The sequence below is a fragment of the Thalassophryne amazonica genome, chromosome 7 (assembly GCF_902500255.1).
Source record: "Thalassophryne amazonica chromosome 7, fThaAma1.1, whole genome shotgun sequence".
Taxonomy (NCBI): Eukaryota; Metazoa; Chordata; class Actinopteri; order Batrachoidiformes; family Batrachoididae; genus Thalassophryne; species Thalassophryne amazonica.
The window spans coordinates 791,222-811,681 of record NC_047109.1 but is presented as its reverse complement, the minus strand read 5'-3'; the positions used below and the strand labels follow the sequence as shown (position 1 = coordinate 811,681).

Sequence of the window (20,460 nt, the reverse complement as noted above, 5' to 3'; positions counted from 1 at the left end):
ATTAACCTAGTATTGGTATTTTGTCAAAATGAATTTATTTTTTTCGGGTGTAATACAATTTCGTTTAAATTATTCAATATTATTTTAATTTCACGTATATATTTACTTTTTTATCACAACATCTCGGTGCTCTCGGGGCCCCCTGGTGGTGTGGAGGCCCTAAGCGACCGTGTAGTTGGCGTATACCTTGGGCCGGCTCTGCCTGGACACCAAAAGTGTAGCTCATGCCAGTGCTGCAGCCTTGGTTGCTGAACATTACCAGAGAGGCAAAGCAAGTTTCGACGAGTTTCTAAAAGGTCTTGAAGAGGGACAAGACTGTAAGTTTTATCATCCAATAAAAAGGAACAATATTGATTTCTTTCGTCAAAAGCCAGAAGCATCCTCAAAAGATCTGAAACTAAAGAATATTAAAGATGACTGTCAGTTGTTTTCTAAATTGTTTAATTGTTTTTGTTCATGCCAGTCACGAGAGTGCGATTTAAACAATTTTTTCAAGCATGAAAATCAATCTTCACCGGCATCTCTTAGTGACAATGGCAGACTGCATCCAAGTCAAAAATCTCAACTGGCACAGATTCTTGAGGACAAAGTCACACTTGCAGAGAAACAACCTGGTGCTGAAGTAATAATTATCGATGGGTCAGCTTTAGTCAATTGCACCCATCCAAAGATTTCCAAGACCTTTGAAGAGTATGCTACTCTGGAGTTTGTTCCAAAAGTTCAATCCTACTGCTCAAAATGTTCTAGAATCAATCTGGTGTTTGATGTCTACAAATCAAGCAGTTTAAAGGCTGAGACAAGGACAAAAGGATGGTTTGGAGGAAGGCGAAGGGTATCAGAAAAAGGTAACATTCCAAAAAATTGGCAGAATTTCATGAGAGACAATACGAACAAAACAGAACTGTTCAACTTTCTAGCTACGAAAGTGAGTGAACTTTGCACAACAAATGTTTATGTTACAAGAGAAGACAGTGTTGTTTGCAACAGGCCAGTAAATCTTGAAGTTCTCTCAAAATGTAATCACGAGGAAGCAGATACGCGACTTTTTGTACATGCCAGACATGCTGCAGCAGAAGGAAGAAAATCCATCATGATTAAAGCTAATGACACAGATGTTTTGGTTTTCGGCGTGAATGTCTTGCCTGATCTTATCAACATAGGACTACAATCACTTTGGATAGAGTTTGGTCAAGGAAAGAGTTTAAGATGGATTCCAGTCAACAATATCCTTGAGAAAATTGGCACTGATAAATCGAATGGTTTGTTGTTCTTCCATGCGTTCACGGGATGTGATGTTGTCTCCGCCTTTCGAGGTAAGGGAAAGAAAACTGCATGGCAGACATGGGATGTTTGTCTCGATGTTACAGATGTATTCTCAAAGCTTAGCAAGTATCCACCAGTGATAAGCGAACACGATCAGAATGTACTGGAAAAGTTTGTGATTATGATGTATGATAGATCAAGTCCGACTGCAAGTATCGATGATGCAAGACTCATTGTTTGCTCGGAAGCAGAGGTCCTATGAGTCTATTCCTCCAACCTGCGGAGCACTGATTGAGCATACAAAGCATGCGGTTTATCAAGCAGGATGTATCTGGGGTCAAGCCGCGATCTGCAATATGGAAAGAGAAAGTCCTGGCGATTGGGGCTGGAAGAAAAATGGTGAAATGTGGATGATTATTTGGACAAAATTGCCACCAAATGCTGAAAGCTGTCAACAATTGACAAAATGTGGATGTATACCTGAGTGTCATGGCAGGTGCAAATGCTTTCGGCTGACACTGCCCTGCACCGCACTATGCTCATGTAATTGTGATAATTGAATTGCTTTGAAAGGTGATTAGGATATAATTGTACATACTGTAATTAATATTACCTTTTTGTTGTTTTGACCCTGTTTTGGTGTCCATTTGTATGCATTTTTTCAGTTGCACCATCAGTTTTTCTAATTCAAGAATACTGTATGGCCGCCATCTTGAAAAAATGGTGGCCATTTCTAGATTTTGAGTCGCTAAGGTGCTTTTTTGATAAAATGGTGCCTAAGGATGTTTCATGCCAAATTTCATGCTTGCATCACCTACTGAAAGATTTTTAGGGTAATCTGCTGGGCTACTTGATAAAACGTGGTAAAAGCCAGCTCATACAAATGGGTCACAGCTTCACTTTAAAAGTTTCAACAGAGTCCACAAAGCGTAGGTCTAAAGGTAGCGCACTCCACAATCTCAATCACACATTCTTCCCTGGTCTTCAGCCTTGTACTCGGCACAACCCAGAGGCACCTGCTTGTCACCTGCTTGTCACATGCGGGTGTAATAGTTCAGTGAAATAGTGGCATTTGCATAGGTGGTGGCAGTGATGGGCACAGCTAATCAAAAGTTAGCTTTGATAACAGCTAATCAGCTAACTGAAAAGTTATCTTTTATAAAGCTAAACTGATAAACCACCCAAAAATTTATCGGAAACTACAGCTAAACGATAACTTTCAGTATTGCTTCCAATACACTTGCAACTACTAACAAGCTGATTTTGAGTTTTAACACCACAATCACTTCTGCTGGTAGCATCAAAGGTAACCAAAGACCCAAACAATGAGTCAGCACTTGTGTCTTTGTGCGCCCTGCCCCCTGCTGGAAGCTCCTGTTTACTACATAACTTGCAGCAGAGAAGTAATTGAGATGAACTAAGCTCAACTCCACACACGCACACACAACAAGCCATTATTCCTTAAACAAATACAGCTGTGCTGCAGTGAGGCAGAGGTCTTGGAAAACAAAGCAGTTCTGAGTTATGGTTTTGATTTAAAATTATCAAATTATTCCAGATACAATAACTCTATTAATATCAATTCTGTCATTTGTACAAAGTTAAAATATAACACCTATCTTTTAATTTTAAATAATGCACTAATTCTGAAGTTTTGTAACAAACACAGACAGATGCCAAAGGGATTATGGGTAAATGAGCCTCCGCTAACACTGATTGGTTGACTCATTCATTCTATGTAAAAACCAACATGTTAATGTGAGGTGTGTGTGTGTGTGTGTGTGTGGTTGTGTTTACATATAAATGTGCTTTTGCCTTTTTTTATTTGAAAAAAAAAAAGCCATTTGCAAAAAGCTAAAAAGTCAAGTTGTGATTTGACAACCGTCTGATATAACCAGGGTCAAAATAAATAGAACACTGCCATCTACTGGTGTCCAGATGCTCAAACTGCCATGAACACTGGCCAGTAGATGACAGTAGAGACCGTGAAAACTTGCCAAAACAAAATTCTGCTATGTTTAAGATGCGTGGAATTTAATAAACGCAAACTGAATTTCAGACATCTTATATATATTACTCTGGAACAATGACAACAGACAGTGTTTGGCATAAGCAGGACTCTAAAGAGCAAAGAGGAATCGATCGCAGTGATCCCAATTGAAAATAATGGAGAAGCAACCTGGGCTTCTTCTGGCATTTTTACATAAAACAAACACAATAACAACATCTACAAACCCAGAAAATATATTCACAAGAGTTTTAGGCACAATATACAAAGGGTTTAATGCTGTTGTCCATGTGGAGCCTGATCATAGCATCTCAAATGCATTTCTTCTGTCGTGAATGCACTGAGATTACCCATGATGCACCTGGACACAGCATGTCCACACTAAATCCTTCAAAATTAGTGCATTACTTTCAAGCTAAAACATATATCTGATATTTTCACTTCATAAAACTTCAGACATGACGTTAATTTAAATTGGTTTGGTCAAAAGTTTAACCATAAGTTAAAACTGTATGCCTCTGGATGACTTGGGTGATATTGCCAGCGTATCAGTATGGGGTGTCAAAAGAAATGAGCTTTTTTCTTTTCTGTGACCAGTTTTCCTTTGTCTGCAGAGGATAGAGTGGTTTCTTCTGGAACCAGCTTTTCTCTGTTTGCAGAGGATCAAACTGCACATCTACTAAAAATATTTAACAGGTAGGTACTCAAAGGATTTTTAAACTTAATAAAGGTTTGTAATGGTTAAGCTTTGTTTACCACGCCTGCAAAAATGTTAGCAGTCTAAAAATTACTGGACCAAAACTTAGGGGAAGATAAATAGTCTACTGATGTTTTTTGAAGTTATCTGAAAAACTAATAATGAAAACATTATCTTCAATAATTATTGGTTAGTGGATTAACGGAACTGTGCCCACCACTGGGTGGTGGTGAGAAAAACTTTTTTTGATTGAAACTTTTTTGGCGTTTGACACATTGTGCGGCAAGCAGAGAAGGAGCAAAGTCCTGTAGGGGGATCCAGAAAAGTTTTTTTTTAAAAATGGTGCATTTTGGTGCATTCTAGTAGATTCTTGACACACAATTCTTTAAAAAAATTCTTTAAAAAAAAAGTCAGTGTTCTCATTTATATCTGAACAAGATATAACCCTGGAAAAGTGATTTTTTTTTTCTAAGCAAAAAGTGTATCTTTGACTGCAAGAAAAGATGAATACAAACATATTTTCCTTTTTCTGCCAATGATGCAGACTTTCTCTGATTGAATAGTTTACAACTTCAGTCAGCATATTGTTACAGTTGATTCAGTTTCTTTGTGAATTTAAATTAAAAATAAATCAGTAAAAAAGATGTGCTGGGCCTCACCTCCACACACAGCCTCGACTCCAGAACCACTCTCCTTGATAGAGGTTGGACCTTATTCTTCTTTGGATTTGCACATTGTGTGAGGCACCAGGCGGGTGTGGGGATACTCACGTTTCCCTGGCTGAGCACCGCTACGTTGGAGTTTACCCCGGTAGATAAGATGGTCGCCTCCCTGTGCCTTCGAGTGGCGGGAAACGGGTGATGGGGAGGAACTCTGACTTTATTTGTGCATATGCACCAAACAGTTTGGAATATTCTGCCTTTTTGGAGTCCCTGAATGGAGTCTTGTATGGGGCTCCATTGGGGGACTCCATTGTTCTACTGGGGGACTTCAATGCACACATGTAGAATGACAGAGACTCTTGGAGAGGCGCGATTGGGTGATTGAATCTAAGCCCGATGGGTCATCTGGGTCGTTTGTTCTTCTGTGCTTGTCATGGATTGTCATGGACACCAGTTTCGAACATAAGGTGCTCATAAGTGTACATGGTACCAGAGCACCCAAGTCCAAGGTCAATGATTGATTTTGTGATCATATCATCTGATCTGAGGACAACATGTGGGAACTTCAAAAGAATGGATACTCGTGTGAAGAGAGGGTCGGACCTGTCAACTGATCACCATCTGGTTGTGAGTTGGATCACAGGATGGGGAGGACTTTGGACAGACCTTGTAAACCCAAACGGATAGTGCAGGTGAACTGGGAATGTCTGGAGGCACCAAATGTTTGACAGATCTTCATCTCACACCTCCGGCAGAACTTTTCTAGCATCCCTGTGGAGGTTGAGCCCATTGAATCAGAATGGGCAATGTTCAAAGCTTCCACTACTGAAGCTGCAGCAGGGAGCTGTGGCATGAAGGTCTTAGGTGACTCAAGGGGCGGCAACCCTTGATAGGCAAGGTGAACACCATTGGTCAGAGAAGTCGTCTGGCTGAAGAAAAAGTCCTTCTGGGATATGTTATCTCTGAGAACTCCAGAGGCAGTTGCAAGGTATCAACAGGCCCAATTGGTGGCATCCTCTGCTGTGGGGGAGGCAGAGCAGCAAGTGTGGGAGGAGTTCGGAGTAACCATGGAGAAGTACTTTCGTTCGGCACCAAGATGCTTCTGGCGGACCGTGAGGCACCTCACGATGGGAAAACGGGGAACCATCCAAGCTGTTTACAGTAAGGATGGGACACTGTTAACCTCAACTGAGGATGTGATCCAGCACTGGAAGGAACACTTTGAGGAACTCCTGCATCAGACAATCCGCCCGCTATAGTAGGGGCAGAGCTAGAAACTGCTGGGGGATTATCATCAATTTCCCTAGTGGAAGCTACTGAGGTAGTCAAACAACTCTGCAGTAGCAAAGTCCTAGGGGTTGATGAGAGCTGTCCAAAAATGGGACAGTGCCTAAGGAGTGGCAAACTGGGGTGGTGGTCCCCATATTTAAAAAAAAAAGGGGGAACAGAGAGTGTGTGCCATTTACAGGGGCATCACACTACTCAGCCTCTCTGGTAAAGTCTACTCCAGGGTGCTTGAAAGAAGGGTTCGGCAGATAACGGAACCTCGGATTGAAGAGGTACAATGCAGGTTCCGTCCTGGCCATGGAAAAACTGACCAGCTCTTCATTCTCACAAGGATCCTGGAGGGTACCTGGGAGTATGCCCATCCAGTCTACATGTGTTTTGTGGACTTGAAGGAGTATGATTGGGTACCCTGGGAGATGCTGCGAGAGTATGGAGTGAGGAATCCCTTCTCAGGGTCATCCAATCTCTGTACTCAGAAAGCAAGAGCTGTGTTTGGGTTCCTGGCAATAAGTCGGACTTGTTTCCAGTGGCGGGTTGGTCTCCGCCAGGACTGCACCTTGTCGCCAATCCTGTTTGTGTTATTCATGGACAGGATATCAAGGCATAGTTGAGCGGAGGAGAAACGTCACGTTGGTGGGCTCAGGGTGTCATCACTGCTTTTTGCCAATGATGTGGTCCTGTTGGCTTCATAAACCTGTGACCTCCAGTGTGAAGTGGCTGGGGTGAGGATCAGCACCTCTAAATCTGAGGCCATGGTTTTCAGCAGGAAAGTGATGGATTGCCTGCTCCAGGTAAGGAGTGAGGTCTTGCCCCAAGTGAAGGAGTTCAAGTACCTTGGGGTCTTATTCACAACTGAGGGGACAATGGAGCATGATTGGCCGGAGAATCAGTGCTGCAGGGGTGGTGTTGCATTCGCTCTACTGTACTATTGTGATGAAAAGGGAGCTGAGCCAAAAGGCTAAGCTCTTGATCTACTTGGCAGTCTTTGCTCCTACTCTCACCTATGAGGGTTGGGTCATGACCAAAAGAACTAGATCGCGGCTGCAACCAGTCTAAATGGGCTTCCTTAGGAGGGTGGCTGGTGTCTCCCTTAGAAATAAGATGAGAACCTCTGTTATCCGTGGGGAGCTCAAAGTAGGGCCAGTGCTTCTTTGTGTTGAAAGGAGCCAGCTGAGGTGGTTCGGGCATCTGGTAAGGATGCCCCCTGGGCACCTCCTAAGGGACTTGTTCCAGGCATGTCCAGCTGGGAGGAGACCCTGTGGAAGACCCAGGACTAGGTGGAGAGATTATATTTCCACACTGGCCTGGGAATGCCTTGGTATCCCCCAGTCAGAGGTGGTTAATGTGGTCCGGGAAAGGGATGTTTGGGGTCCCCTGCTGGAGCTGTTGTCCACTTGACCCGCTTACAGATATGTGATTGAAGCTGAGTGAGTGAGGTTTTTTGGGGGTTACCAATCAATAGGCTGCTAACACTACAGTATGTCTGCATTGTCCATTTATTGCAAATCTCAAAAACTGTCTAACTTTTTTATAATTTACCAAGGGCGCAATATGGGTCAAGGTTTTCCTTTTTCAGTCGGCCATGAAACCTGCTTGTGTTCTTCAAAAGCCTGTGTCTACATGAACCCTGCAATGACATTCTTTCCATTTTCCTCAGCTATGAGCAGATCACGCATCACCACATCACTGACACCATCACCAGGTGTGAGAGAAATCAAGCTTCATGTTCATCATCTTTGTCGTTACCTGATAGGTTGAACACAGCCTTTGTGTCAGTGGTGAGCTGGGCTCTTTCGTTGAAGTTTAGTTCACAGTCTGTCCCTGGCTGTGTCAGCTCCTGTTAGGCCAAGAAATCCACCAGCTACTTTTTCTGATTTGTTGTTATGTTCAATTTGTCATGAAGTCTCTGGCCACAAAGCCCTACGTATGGTGTTGACATAGGCAACATCTTTATGTCAGCCACAAAGACAGTTCCCCTGGGAGTACAGTGGCAGTGCTCAAAGGCTCTAAATGATGGAAGCATCTCAGCAAAGGACAACACGTGGGAACCTCAAAAGAATGGTTTCCTGTTTCATATAGGTCTTCCACTAGCAAAAGGTAGCCTTCTCAGAACAGAAGCTTCAAACCATTAAACAGTCACAAATTACAGTTATTAATGGCCCCTTCACACATAGTGTCAAGTTTGGATGGCGTTTGGATGAAAATTTTTGAATTCTGCACGCTCAAAAACCTTCAAGTAGCAACAAAAACTTTAATTGTGTTCCAATAAACATTTGATATGGCTTGTGATGTAAATATAACATTGGCCATTTTGAAAAGTGTCATGGCTGCTGAATCAGGCAAATTTTGCTCTATGTCCATACAATACATCCAGACTAAATGGACGCTTCTAACACTCAACATTTAGGTCATTGTATATTCCTGAGTTCTGCCACCTGACTATTGTGGAGTTTGCAGCGAAGCAAGAAAACTTACGATCTGTTTGAGGATGCTGCTGGCGACACTTGGCATGCCGATGCTGAGTGGAAACTTGTAATCAAACCCACGTCCGAACTCGACCATCTGGAGCTGACGAACATCTTGCGCACCGTCCAGAGATACAACCAGCAAAGCACTGACCCCTAAAAGACAAACAGTAACTCAAATGTCAAGTTTACACCTTTAGCAAACTTTGTGTTATCAGCTAAAAACACACTTTCCTCGAATCGGCGAGTGTCAGTGCTGAACTTCATTTCATACCTCTGTTCCTGTGCAGGTCCAGACTGATCTGTCCGCTACATGCGAGGCGTTTTTAATGAAAATACTTTGTGATGTTGTGGGACGTTTTGTCTGATGTGAGCGAAAATCCGTTTTATATATATACGAGGTCTATTAGAAAAGTATCCGACCTTATTATTTTTTTCAAAAACCATATGGATTTGAATCACGTGTGATTGTGTCAGACAAGCTTGAACCCTCGTGCGCATGCGTGAGTTTTTCCACGCCTGTCGGTTGCGTCATTCGCCTGTGAGCAGGCTTTGAGTGAGGAGTGGTCCAGCCCCCTCGGCAGATTTTCATTGTCAGGAACATTGTCGGGGACACTTGGTTTTGTCTGGTGAGTGCAAGTATCCAGTTTATACAATGATGGTTTAGGCAGGTTTTACTGTATCTGGGATTTTGTACATGAACTCTCTATTGCTGAGCTCCCCCGTCTCATCTTCCTCCATGATATTAAGGACATTAATTTTTATTTTGTCTCCTTGAGTATGGATTCTCTACTGGATGTTCAGAATTTGTCCACCCTCAATGAGCTGGTTTCACACTATATGACTGGACTTCACAGCATTCTTAACTCTCCTGCTCCAGTAAAGACCAGATCTGTCTCCTTCTCTCTCTCTGCCGCCTGGTTTACACCTGAACTTCAGCTTGTGAAGCCCAAAGTTTGGCAGCTTGAGCGACTCCACAGAAAAACTGGACTTTTTGTACACAAGGAGATGCACAAATATCATCTCCATTACAAGGACTGCACTGCTCAAACCAGATCTAATTATTACACTGGAATATTCTGTTGTAATAAAGGTAACACCAAGTCACTGTGTTCACTGTTCAATAATATCATCCAACCCCAAGACTCTATTCCATCCCACCTGTTCTCAGCTGCCTTCTGTAACTCCCCCTATGTGTTTTGATGAAACAATCCAGAAGCTCCATCAGCGTCTTGGGCCAAACTCCTCTGTCCATACTTCAGCTAAACTTCATGCACCCACTCATTCATTTTCTTCTTTCCAGGTCCCCACCCTCTCTGAAATCTCTGATCTCATCTGTAAATCCGAGCCGGCCACCTGTCAGCTGGACCCCCTCCCCACAGTTCTGGTTTAAGCTTTAAACCGGCTGGAGCACTCCTTAATCTGTGTAATCCCCATAAAATCGTCCCTGAAAGCAAACAGAATTTTCCGAATGGCGTCCACCTGGAGGTCTCTCACAGTTTCTGGAAAAAATTGATGCAGCAAAGCTCCAAATCATTCAGACATTTATTTGCAATAAAAATCCAACGAGAGGGGTGGACCACTGCTCACACAAAGCCTGCTCACAGGCGAATGACGCAACCGACAGGCGTGAAAAAACTCACGCATGCGCACGAAGGTTCAAGCTTGGCTGATGCAATCACACGTGATTCAAATCCATATGTTTTTTGAAAAAAATAAAAAGGTCCGATACTTTTCTAACAGACCTCGTAACTTCCACCATTGGCTGATGACACTCAGCTCAACCTGTCCATGAAACCCACTTCCACTCTCCCACCCTCCTCCCTTACTGACAGCTTAGCAGAAATAAAATCCTGATTTTCCTTAAATTTTCTCAAATTAATCAATGATAAAACAGGGTCATTCCATGCCAAGTCAGCCAGTGATCCCCACATGACCCCCTCCAAAAAAAGTGAAAAACACTGCACTTGCTCCCCAGCCCCAGAAATAGAAATACCCCAAGTTTTAATGAGTGAGCTCTAATACTTTAGGCACAAGAGCTGTTTCAAAATCACAGCATTTTTGTTCGTATTTGAAAAAAGCACTTTCTGGCCAACTTTGGAGAGCAATATAGCCTAGCCAAATTAAGTGAAACCCCTCAAACTTAGTATCCTACACAAAATCATACTGGAAAAGCCATATCTGGGATCAAAACAATGATATCTGGCTTCATTTTTATCCAACTGTTCTTAAAAACTGCCAAAAACGGTATATTTTCTAAAGGAGGTCTGACTTTGAGCATGCACTGTGTCAAAATGGATAAATACCCACACTTCGCTTTACAGGTATAGACTCTCATGAACTAGTTCCAATGCCAGAATGTTTCAATTTTGCATTTCAGCTTAAATTTTGCTTGCAAGAGAAAAATTGAAGTTACGCAATTTTGATTTTTCATAAAAATACCCCATAAAAAATCACCAGGTGAGCAATTGATAAAAAATTTGAAATTTCAACCATGCAATTATATGGATGTAAAGATGATATATACTGAATTTCAAGTTTGGGCAAGAAATATTTATATTTTTTTAATTTTTCTGAAAAGTCATAATTTTTATGAATACAGATCCAACAACACATGATATACAATGTCATGTAATCTAAAATACTTTCAAGGTTTACCTGAATGATTCATTTCTTATATTTATTTAATAGTTAAATACACAGTGAACAAGTAATATTTCCTACATAATCTTTAAAATGCACACATTTGCAAAGTGCTCTTAATGTAGGTATACCATGTATACCAAACAAAGCCATCATGTCCGAAAACTATGTTCTTGGGTTATGTACAGGAAAACATGTTTTCTGCAGACACAGCACAGGCAAAAAGGCTAATAGTAAATCAGCTACTGTAATAATATTTGTCATCAGTATGCATGTTATGTGTGCAAAAACCCTGGGAGAAGTGACTCAACTTTGTTCTGATCACTGAAATTGTCAAAATTATCATTCATTTGGGTACCCTGTGCTGTTGCATCCATCAGCAATACAGTTTTTTACCAAGTTAAAATAATTGTATAATTATTATAGTTATTACGTAATAACTATATATTCACATTTCAAGCCCACTGACTTAACACCATATAGTCAATGTGCGATTTCACACAATATTGCCTATTGTAAAAAAAAATATTAAAATAGAATATTTCTTGCCCAAACTTGAAATTTAGTATATATCATCTTTACATCCATATAATTGCATGGTTGAAATTAATTTTTTTTTAATCAATTGCTCACCTGGTGATTTTTGTGGTCAATTAGAGGGTATTTTTGCAAAAAATCGAAATTGCACAATTTCAATTTTTCCCTCACAAGCACAATTTTGGCTGAAATGGAAAAATGAAACATTCTGGTGTTGTAAGGAGAAGCGTGGGCATTAATCTATTTTGACACAGTGCATGCTCAAAGTCAGACCTCATTTAGAAAAAATACCATTTTTGGCAGTTTTTAAGAACAGTTGGATAAAAAATGAAGCCAGATATCATTGTTTTGATGCCAGATATGGCTTTTCCAGTATGATTTTACCTAAATTTTTTAAAAGATTTGAGGGGTTTCACTTAATTTGGCTAGGCTATATTGCTCTCCAAAGTTGGCCAGAAAGTGCTTTTTTCAAATAAGAACAAAAATGCTGCGATTTTGAAACTGCTCCTGTGCTTCAAGTATTAGAGCTGGCTCATTAAAACTTGGGGTAGCTATTTCCATTTCTCTGGCAGGGGAACAAGTACAATTTTTTTCTTGTTTTTTTTTTTTTTTTTTTTTGGAAGGGGTCACGTGGGGAATTTTTTAAAATTTGACCCATTTGGCATGGAATGACCCAACAGTGGTTCTCCTTATTGGGACAAAATCAACTCAATTTTCGTTTAGTTATTGACAACTTCTCTGTCCCCCTGCCCACAGGTTAAAAGTCTGAGTGTCATCCTCAACAGTACTCTGTCTTTCCAATTCAACATCACCCGGTCTGTATACTTCAATCAATCAATCAATTTTTTTATATAGCGCCAAATCACAACAAACAGTTGCCCCAAGGCGCTTTATATTGTAAGGCAAGGCCATACAATAATTATGTAAAACCCCAACGGTCAAAACGACCCCCTGTGAGCAAGCACTTGGCTACAGTGGGAAGGAAAAACTCCCTTTTAACAGGAAGAAACCTCCAGCAGAACCAGGCTCAGGGAGGGGCAGTCTTCTGCTGGGACTGGTTGGGGCTGAGGGAGAGAACCAGGAAAAAGACATGCTGTGGAGGGGAGCAGAGATCGATCACTAATGATTAAATGCAGAGTGGTGCATACAGAGCAAAAAGAGAAAGAAACAGTGCATCATGGGAACCCCCCAGCAGTCTACGTCTATAGCAGCATAACTAAGGGATGGTTCAGGGTCACCTGATCCAGCCCTAACTATAAGCTTTAGCAAAAAGGAAAGTTTTAAGCCTAATCTTAAAAGTAGAGAGGGTGTCTGTCTCCCTGATCTGAATTGGGAGCTGGTTCCACAGGAGAGGAGCCTGAAAGCTGAAGGCTCTGCCTCCCATTCTACTCTTACAAACCCTAGGAACTACAAGTAAGCCTGCAGTCTGAGAGCGAAGCGCTCTATTGGGGTGATATGGTACTACGAGGTCCCTAAGATAAGATGGGACCTGATTATTCAAAACCTTATAAGTAAGAAGAAGAATTTTAAATTCTATTCTAGAATTAACAGGAAGCCAATGAAGAGAGGCCAATATGGGTGAGATATGCTCTCTCCTTCTAGTCCCCGTCAGTACTCTAGCTGCAGCATTTTGAATTAACTGAAGGCTTTTTAGGGAACTTTTAGGACAACCTGATAATAATGAATTACAATAGTCCAGCCTAGAGGAAATAAATGCATGAATTAGTTTTTCAGCATCACTCTGAGACAAGACCTTTCTGATTTTAGAGATATTGCGTAAATGCAAAAAAGCAGTCCTACATATTTGTTTAATATGCGCTTTGAATGACATATCCTGATCAAAAATGACTCCAAGATTTCTCACAGTATTACTAGAGGTCAGGGTAATGCCATCCAGAGTAAGGATCTGGTTAGACACCATGTTTCTAAGATTTGTGGGGCCAAGTACAATAACTTCAGTTTTATCTGAGTTTAAAAGCAGGAAATTAGAGGTCATCCATGTCTTTATGTCTGTAAGACAATCCTGCAGTTTAGCTAATTGGTGTGTGTCCTCTGGCTTCATGGATAGATAAAGCTGGGTATCATCTGCGTAACAATGAAAATTTAAGCAATACCGTCTAATAATACTGCCTAAGGGAAGCATGTATAAAGTAAATAAAATTGGTCCTAGCACAGAACCTTGTGGAACTCCATAATTAACTTTAGTCTGTGAAGAAGATTCCCCATTTACATGAACAAATTGTAATCTATTAGACAAATACGATTCAAACCACCGCAGCGCAGTGCCTTTAATACCTATGGCATGCTCTAATCTCTGTAATAAAATTTTATGGTCAACAGTATCAAAAGCAGCACTGAGGACTAACAGAACAAGCACAGAGATGAGTCCACTGTCCGAGGCCATAAGAAGATCATTTGTAACCTTCACTAATGCTGTTTCTGTACTATGATGAATTCTAAAACCTGACTGAAACTCTTCAAATAGACCATTCCTCTGCAGATGATCAGTTAGCTGTTTTACAACTACCCTTTCAAGAATTTTTGAGAGAAAAGGAAGGTTGGAGATTGGCCTATAATTAGCTAAGATAGCTGGGTCAAGTGATGGCTTTTTAAGTAATGGTTTAATTACTGCCACCTTAAAAGCCTGTGGTACATAGCCAACTAACAAAGATAGATTGATCATATTTAAGATTGAAGCATTAAATAATGGTAGGGCTTCCTTGAGCAGCCTGGTAGGAATGGGGTCTAATAAACATGTTGATGGTTTGGATGAAGTAACTAATGAGAATAACTCAGACAGAACAATCGGAGAGAAAGAGTCTAACCAAATACTGGCATCACTGAAAGCAGCCAAAGATAACGATACGTCTTTGTGATGGTTATGAGTAATTTTTTCTCTAATAGTTAAAATTTTGTTAGCAAAGAAAGTCATGAAGTCATTACTAGTTAAAGTTAATGGAATACTCAGCTCAATAGAGCTCTGACTCTTTGTCAGCCTGGCTACAGTGCTGAAAAGAAACCTGGGGTTGTTCTTATTTTCTTCAATTAGTGATGAGTAGAAAGATGTCCTAGCTTTACGGAGGGCTTTTTTATAGAGCAACAGACTCTTTTTCCAGGCTAAGTGAAGATCTTCTAAATTAGTGAGACGCCATTTCCTCTCCAACTTACGGGTTATCTGCTTTAAGCTACGAGTTTGTGAGTTATACCACGGAGTCAGACACTTCTGATTTAAAGCTCTCTTTTTCAGAGGAGCTACAGCATCCAAAGTTGTCTTCAATGAGGATGTAAAACTATTGATGAGATACTCTATCTCCCTTACAGAGTTTAGGTAGCTACTCTGCACTGTGTTGGTATATGGCATTAGAGAACATAAAGAAGGAATCATATCCTTAAACCTAGTTACAGCGCTTTCTGAAAGACTTCTAGTGTAATGAAACTTATTCCCTACTGCTGGGTAGTCCATCAGAGTAAATGTAAATGTTATTAAGAAATGATCAGACAGAAGGGAGTTTTCAGGGAATACTGTTAAGTCTTCTATTTCCATACCATAAGTCAGAACAAGATCTAAGATATGATTAAAGTGGTGGGTGGACTCATTTACTTTTTGAGCAAAGCCAATAGAGTCTAATAATAGATTAAATGCAGTGTTGAGGCTGTCATTCTCAGCATCTGTGTGGATGTTAAAATCGCCCACTATAATTATCTTATCTGAGCTAAGCACTAAGTCAGACAAAAGGTCTGAAAATTCACAGAGAAACTCACAGTAACGACCAGGTGGACGATAGATAATAACAAATAAAACTGGTTTTTGGGACTTCCAATTTGGATGGACAAGACTAAGAGACAAGCTTTCAAATGAATTAAAGCTCTGTCTGGGTTTTTAATTAATTAATAAGCTGGAATGGAAGATTGCTGCTAATCCTCCACCCCGGCCCGTGCTACGAGCATTCTGACAGTTAGTGTGACTCGGGGGTGTTGACTCATTTAAACTAACATATTCATCCTGCTGTAACCAGGTTTCTGTAAGGCAGAATAAATCAATATGTTGATCAATTATTATATCATTTACCAACAGGGACTTAGAAGAGAGAGACCTAATGTTTAATAGACCACATTTAACTGTTTTAGTCTGTGGTGCAGTTGAAGGTGCTATATTATTTTTTCTTTTTGAATTTTTATGCTTAAATAGATTTTTGCTGGTTATTGGTAGTCTGGGAGCAGGCACCGTCTCTACGGGGATGGGGTAATGAGGGGATGGCAGGGGGAGAGAAGCTGCAGAGAGGTGTGTAAGACTACAACTCTGCTTCCTGGTCCCAACCCTGGATAGTCACGGTTTGGAGGATTTAAGAAAATTGGCCAGATTTCTAGAAATGAGAGCTGCTCCATCCAAAGTGGGATGGATGCCGTCTCTCCTAACAAGACCAGGTTTTCCCCAGAAGCTTTGCCAATTATCTATGAAGCCCACCTCATTTTTTGGACACCACTCAGACAGCCAGCAATTCAAGGAGAACATGCGGCTAAACATGTCACTCCCGGTCCGATTGGGGAGGGGCCCAGAGAAAACTACAGAGTCCGACATTGTTTTTGCAAAGTTACACACCGATTTAATGTTAATTTTAGTGACCTCCGATTGGCGTAACCGGGTGTCATTACTGCCGACGTGAATTACAATCTTACCAAATTTACGCTTAGCCTTAGCCAGCAGTTTCAAATTTCCTTCAATGTCGCCTGCTCTGGCCCCCGGAAGACAATTGACTATGGTTGCTGGTGTCGCTAACTTCACATTTCTCAAAACAGAGTCGCCAATAACCAGAGTTTGATCCTCGGCGGGTGTGTCGTCGAGTGGGAAAAAACGGTTAGAGATGTGAACGGGTTGGCGGTGTACACGGGGCTTCTGTTTAGGGCTACGCTTCCTCCTCACAGTCACCCAGTCGGCCTGCTTTCCCGGCTGCTCGGGATCTGCCAGGGGGTAACTAACGGCGGCTAAGCTACCTTGGTCCGCACCGACTACAGGGGCCTTGCTAGCTGTAGAATTTTCCACGGTGCGGAGCCGAGTCTCCAATTCGCCCAGCCTGGCCTCCAAAGCTACGAATAAGCTACACTTATTACAAGTACCATTACTGCTAAAGGAGGCCGAGGAATAACTAAACATTTCACACCCAGAGCAGAAAAGTGCGGGAGAGACAGGAGAAGCCGCCATGCTAAATCGGCTAAGAGCTAGTAGCTACGCTAAGCTAGCGGATTCCTAAAAACACGCAAAGTGAATAATGTGTAAATAATTTAGAGGTGATTCAGCAGAAGGAGTGCTTTAGTTAAGGCACGTAAAGATTACACTGGGAAACAAATCGTAATCTAGATAACTAGATCAATCTAACTGCGCAGATTAAACAGCTAACAGATACAGAAAAACACCGCTGTGCTCCGGAACAGGAAGTGATACAATACCGCAGTGAGAGCCAACCACCAGTAGAGTCTGGTAGAGTCTACTTCCACCTATGAAACATTAACCGCTTCTGCCCCTCCCTCACCGCCTGTACTGATGCTGTCCTTGTTCACAGTCTTGTTACTTCTCGTCTGGACTGCTGTAATTCCCTCCTTTTTGGTCTCCCTCATAACTAGCTCCATATACTTCATTTGATTCAAAATTCAGCTATCCCTAGCATCACCAGAACCACCTCTATTCACCACATAACCTTGGCACTGCAACAAGTTCACTGGCCCCTGGTTAGGTTCCACATCAAATTCAAAATTCTCTTGTTAACATTCAAGACCATCCACAGCCTCACACCTTCACACCTGTCTGACCTCATCCATGTGGCCACTCCTTCTCGCACCCTCAGATCTTCCTCCACCACTCACTTGACTGTCCCCCTGCCCATCTCACCACTATGGGGTGCAGAGAATTCAGCCACTCTGCTCCTCACCTCGAGAATTCATTATCACCTGTCCTCAGAAATATACAGCGCATCCACAAAGTATTCACAGCTCTTCCCTTTTTCCACGTTTTGTTATGTTACAGCCTTATTCCAAATTGGATAAAAGTTATATTTTCCTCAAAATTCCACACACAACACCCCATAATGACGATGTGAAAACCATTTTTTGAGATCTTTGCAAATGTATTAAAAATAAAAAACTAAGAAATCACATGTATGTAAGTATTCACAGCTATTTGCTATGATGCTCAAAATTGAGCTCAAATGCATCCTGTTTCCACTGATCATCCTTGAGGTCTTTTTATATCTTATTTGGAGTCCACCTGGGGTAAATTCAGTTGATTTGACATGATTTGGTACGGCACACAGCTGTCTACATATAAGGCCACTTATAAGGTCACACTTATCGTGCCCCTGTTCTGTGGAATGATCTCCGTGCATCAATAAAACACTCAGATTCTGTGGAGACTATCAAGTCTAGAATTAAGACACACTTATTTTCCTTTTCGTATGGCTAGCCAGCCCAGTCTCACGTTTTTTTTTTTTTGTTCATGCTCCCATGACGAAATTAGTCAAATTTTCGTGATGGGGTGTTTTTTAACTCACTATTCCTAACCCAACTCCTACTCCAACCCTAACCTTAACCATAACCTAATCTTACTCTCTTACTTTTAGTGAAGCTTAGGGCTAGTGGCCAGCGATCACATTAGTATTTCTTCTGTTTTTCTTGTTGTTTAATGCTGACAAATTATACTGTATTTGTTGTCTTTCTCATGCCTGATTCTGTTTTTTTTCCTATGTGTTTGAGGTACAGCTCCATCCAAAGATGGGTGTGGTGTCTTATTCTGCAATCCTCCTGTCTTGTGCACGTCTTGTGTTTGTATCATGGCCCAAGCAGAGGGTCACCCCTTTGAGTCTGGTCTGCTTGAGGTTTCTTCCTCAAATCATCAGAGGGAGTTTTTTCTTACCACTGTCACCTGTGTTCTTGCTCTGGGAGTTGGTAAGGTTAGACCTTACTTCTGTGACACACCTTGAGGCAGCTTTGTTGTGATTTGGCCCAATATAAATAAAATAAATTGAGGTCTCACAAATCTGGGGAAGAGTACAGAAACATTTCTGCTGCTTTGAAGGTCCCAGTGAGCACAGTGGCCTCCATCATCTGTAAATGAAGAACTTCAGATCCACCAGGACATTTCCTAGAGCTGGACGCCCGTCTAAACTGAGCGATTGGGGAAGGAGGGCCTTAGCCAGGGAGGTGACCAAGAACCTGATGGTCACTCTGTCAGAGCTCTGGCATTCCTCTGCAGAGAGAGGAGAACCTTCCAGAAGGACAACCATGTCTGCAGCAGTCCACCAATCAGGTCTCTGGTCTGATGAGACAAAGACTGAAATCTTTGGCGTCATGTTTGGAGGAAACCAGGCACCATCCCTACAGTGAAGCATGGTGGTGGCAGCATCATGCTGTGGGGATGTTTTTCAGCAGCAGGAACTGGGAGACTAGTCAGGATTGAGGGAAAGATGAATGCAGCAATGTACAGAGACATCCTGGATGAAAACCTGCTCCAGAGCGCTCTGACCTCAGACTGGGGCGACGGTTCATCTTTCAGCAGGTCAATGACCCTAAACACAGCCAAGATATCAAAGGATTGGATTCAGGACAACTCTGTGAATGTCCTTGAGTGACCCAGCCAGAGCCCAGACCTGAATCTGATTGAACATCTCTGATCTGAAAATGGCTGTGCACCGACGCTCCACATCCAACCTGATGGAGCTTGAGAGGTGCTGCAAAGAGGAATGAACCAAACTGTCCAAAGATAGGTGCACCAAGCTGAAACTGCGCATCAACAAAGTATTGAACAAAGACTGTGAATACTTATGGACATGTGATTTATTAGTTTATATATATATATATATATATATATATATATATATATATATATATATATATATATATATATATATATATATATATATATATATATAAAACACATTTGGAAAAATTTCCCAAAAAAAAAAAAAACTTTTTTCATGTTATCATTATGGGGTCGAATTTTGAGGGAAAAAAATGAATTTACTCCATTTTGGAATAAGGCTGTAATGTAACAAAATGTGGAAAAAGTTAAGTGCTGTGAATACTTTCCGGATGCACCGTAAGCCCTCTCCCACTTTTTAAATCCTGACTCAGAACCCACCTGTTTCAGACTGCTTTCTCTATCTGACAAACTGCACTGCCTAATTTTAATCTGGGTATTTTTGTATTATTTCTTATGTATTTAAATTTGTTTTTAATTGATGTTTTATTTGTTCCAGTCATGCCCCTGGCGTTGCCCAGCGGAGGCCGGCAGAGGGCAAAGGAGCAGCAACAGCATACTAACAAAGGTGATGTAGTAGTGAAGCTCAACTCTTGCTGGCATTTTAGCATGAACGTCAAAGATTTTAAGCATATTAAAAAAAATTCCGGCACCAGATGAACATCAGTGTGGCCTGTAGAGTCTGGTGGATTTTGGTGCTGGTCAACAATAAGCAAGTTTTCACTCTCCGCCAGCAAACACATTGGTCTGAGTATGAATGGGCCAAAGGAATTAAAACAACTCAGTCAGTATGAAGTCACTTGACTTAGAAAAACTAAAGTTAGAAGCTTACCAGACTGTTGGAGCAGCTCTGACTCATGTTCAAGCTTCATCACATCTTCATCAAGTCCATCTGAGAAGATCACCAGCACCTGTTGGACAGTTTGGGTCACACCTCAGACATGTTGTTTCTGTGACAACTCCTTTGTGTGTGTGTGTGTGTGTGTGTGTGTGTGTGTGTGTGTGTGTGTGTGTGTGTGTGTGTGTGTGTGTGTGTGTGTGTGTGTGTGTGTGTGTGTGTGTGTGTGTGTGTGTGTGTGTGTGTGTGTGTGTATATATATATAGCCGTGTGGGTGCCCTAAGCACAAATGGTTTGTGTTGCCCCCCCAATG

General features: G+C 41.5%; 1 protein-coding gene across 1 annotated transcript in view; it reads right to left on the bottom strand.

Moving 5' to 3' along the window:
* The window catches only part of LOC117513538 (collagen alpha-6(VI) chain-like), a 276,666-nt gene that overhangs the window by 143,838 nt on the left and 112,368 nt on the right, over positions 1-20,460 (bottom strand). Inside the window, 2 exon segments of the mRNA XM_034173701.1 lie at positions 8,393-8,538; positions 20,142-20,220. Of these exon segments, the coding sequence (XP_034029592.1) occupies positions 8,393-8,538; positions 20,142-20,220 (225 nt within the window).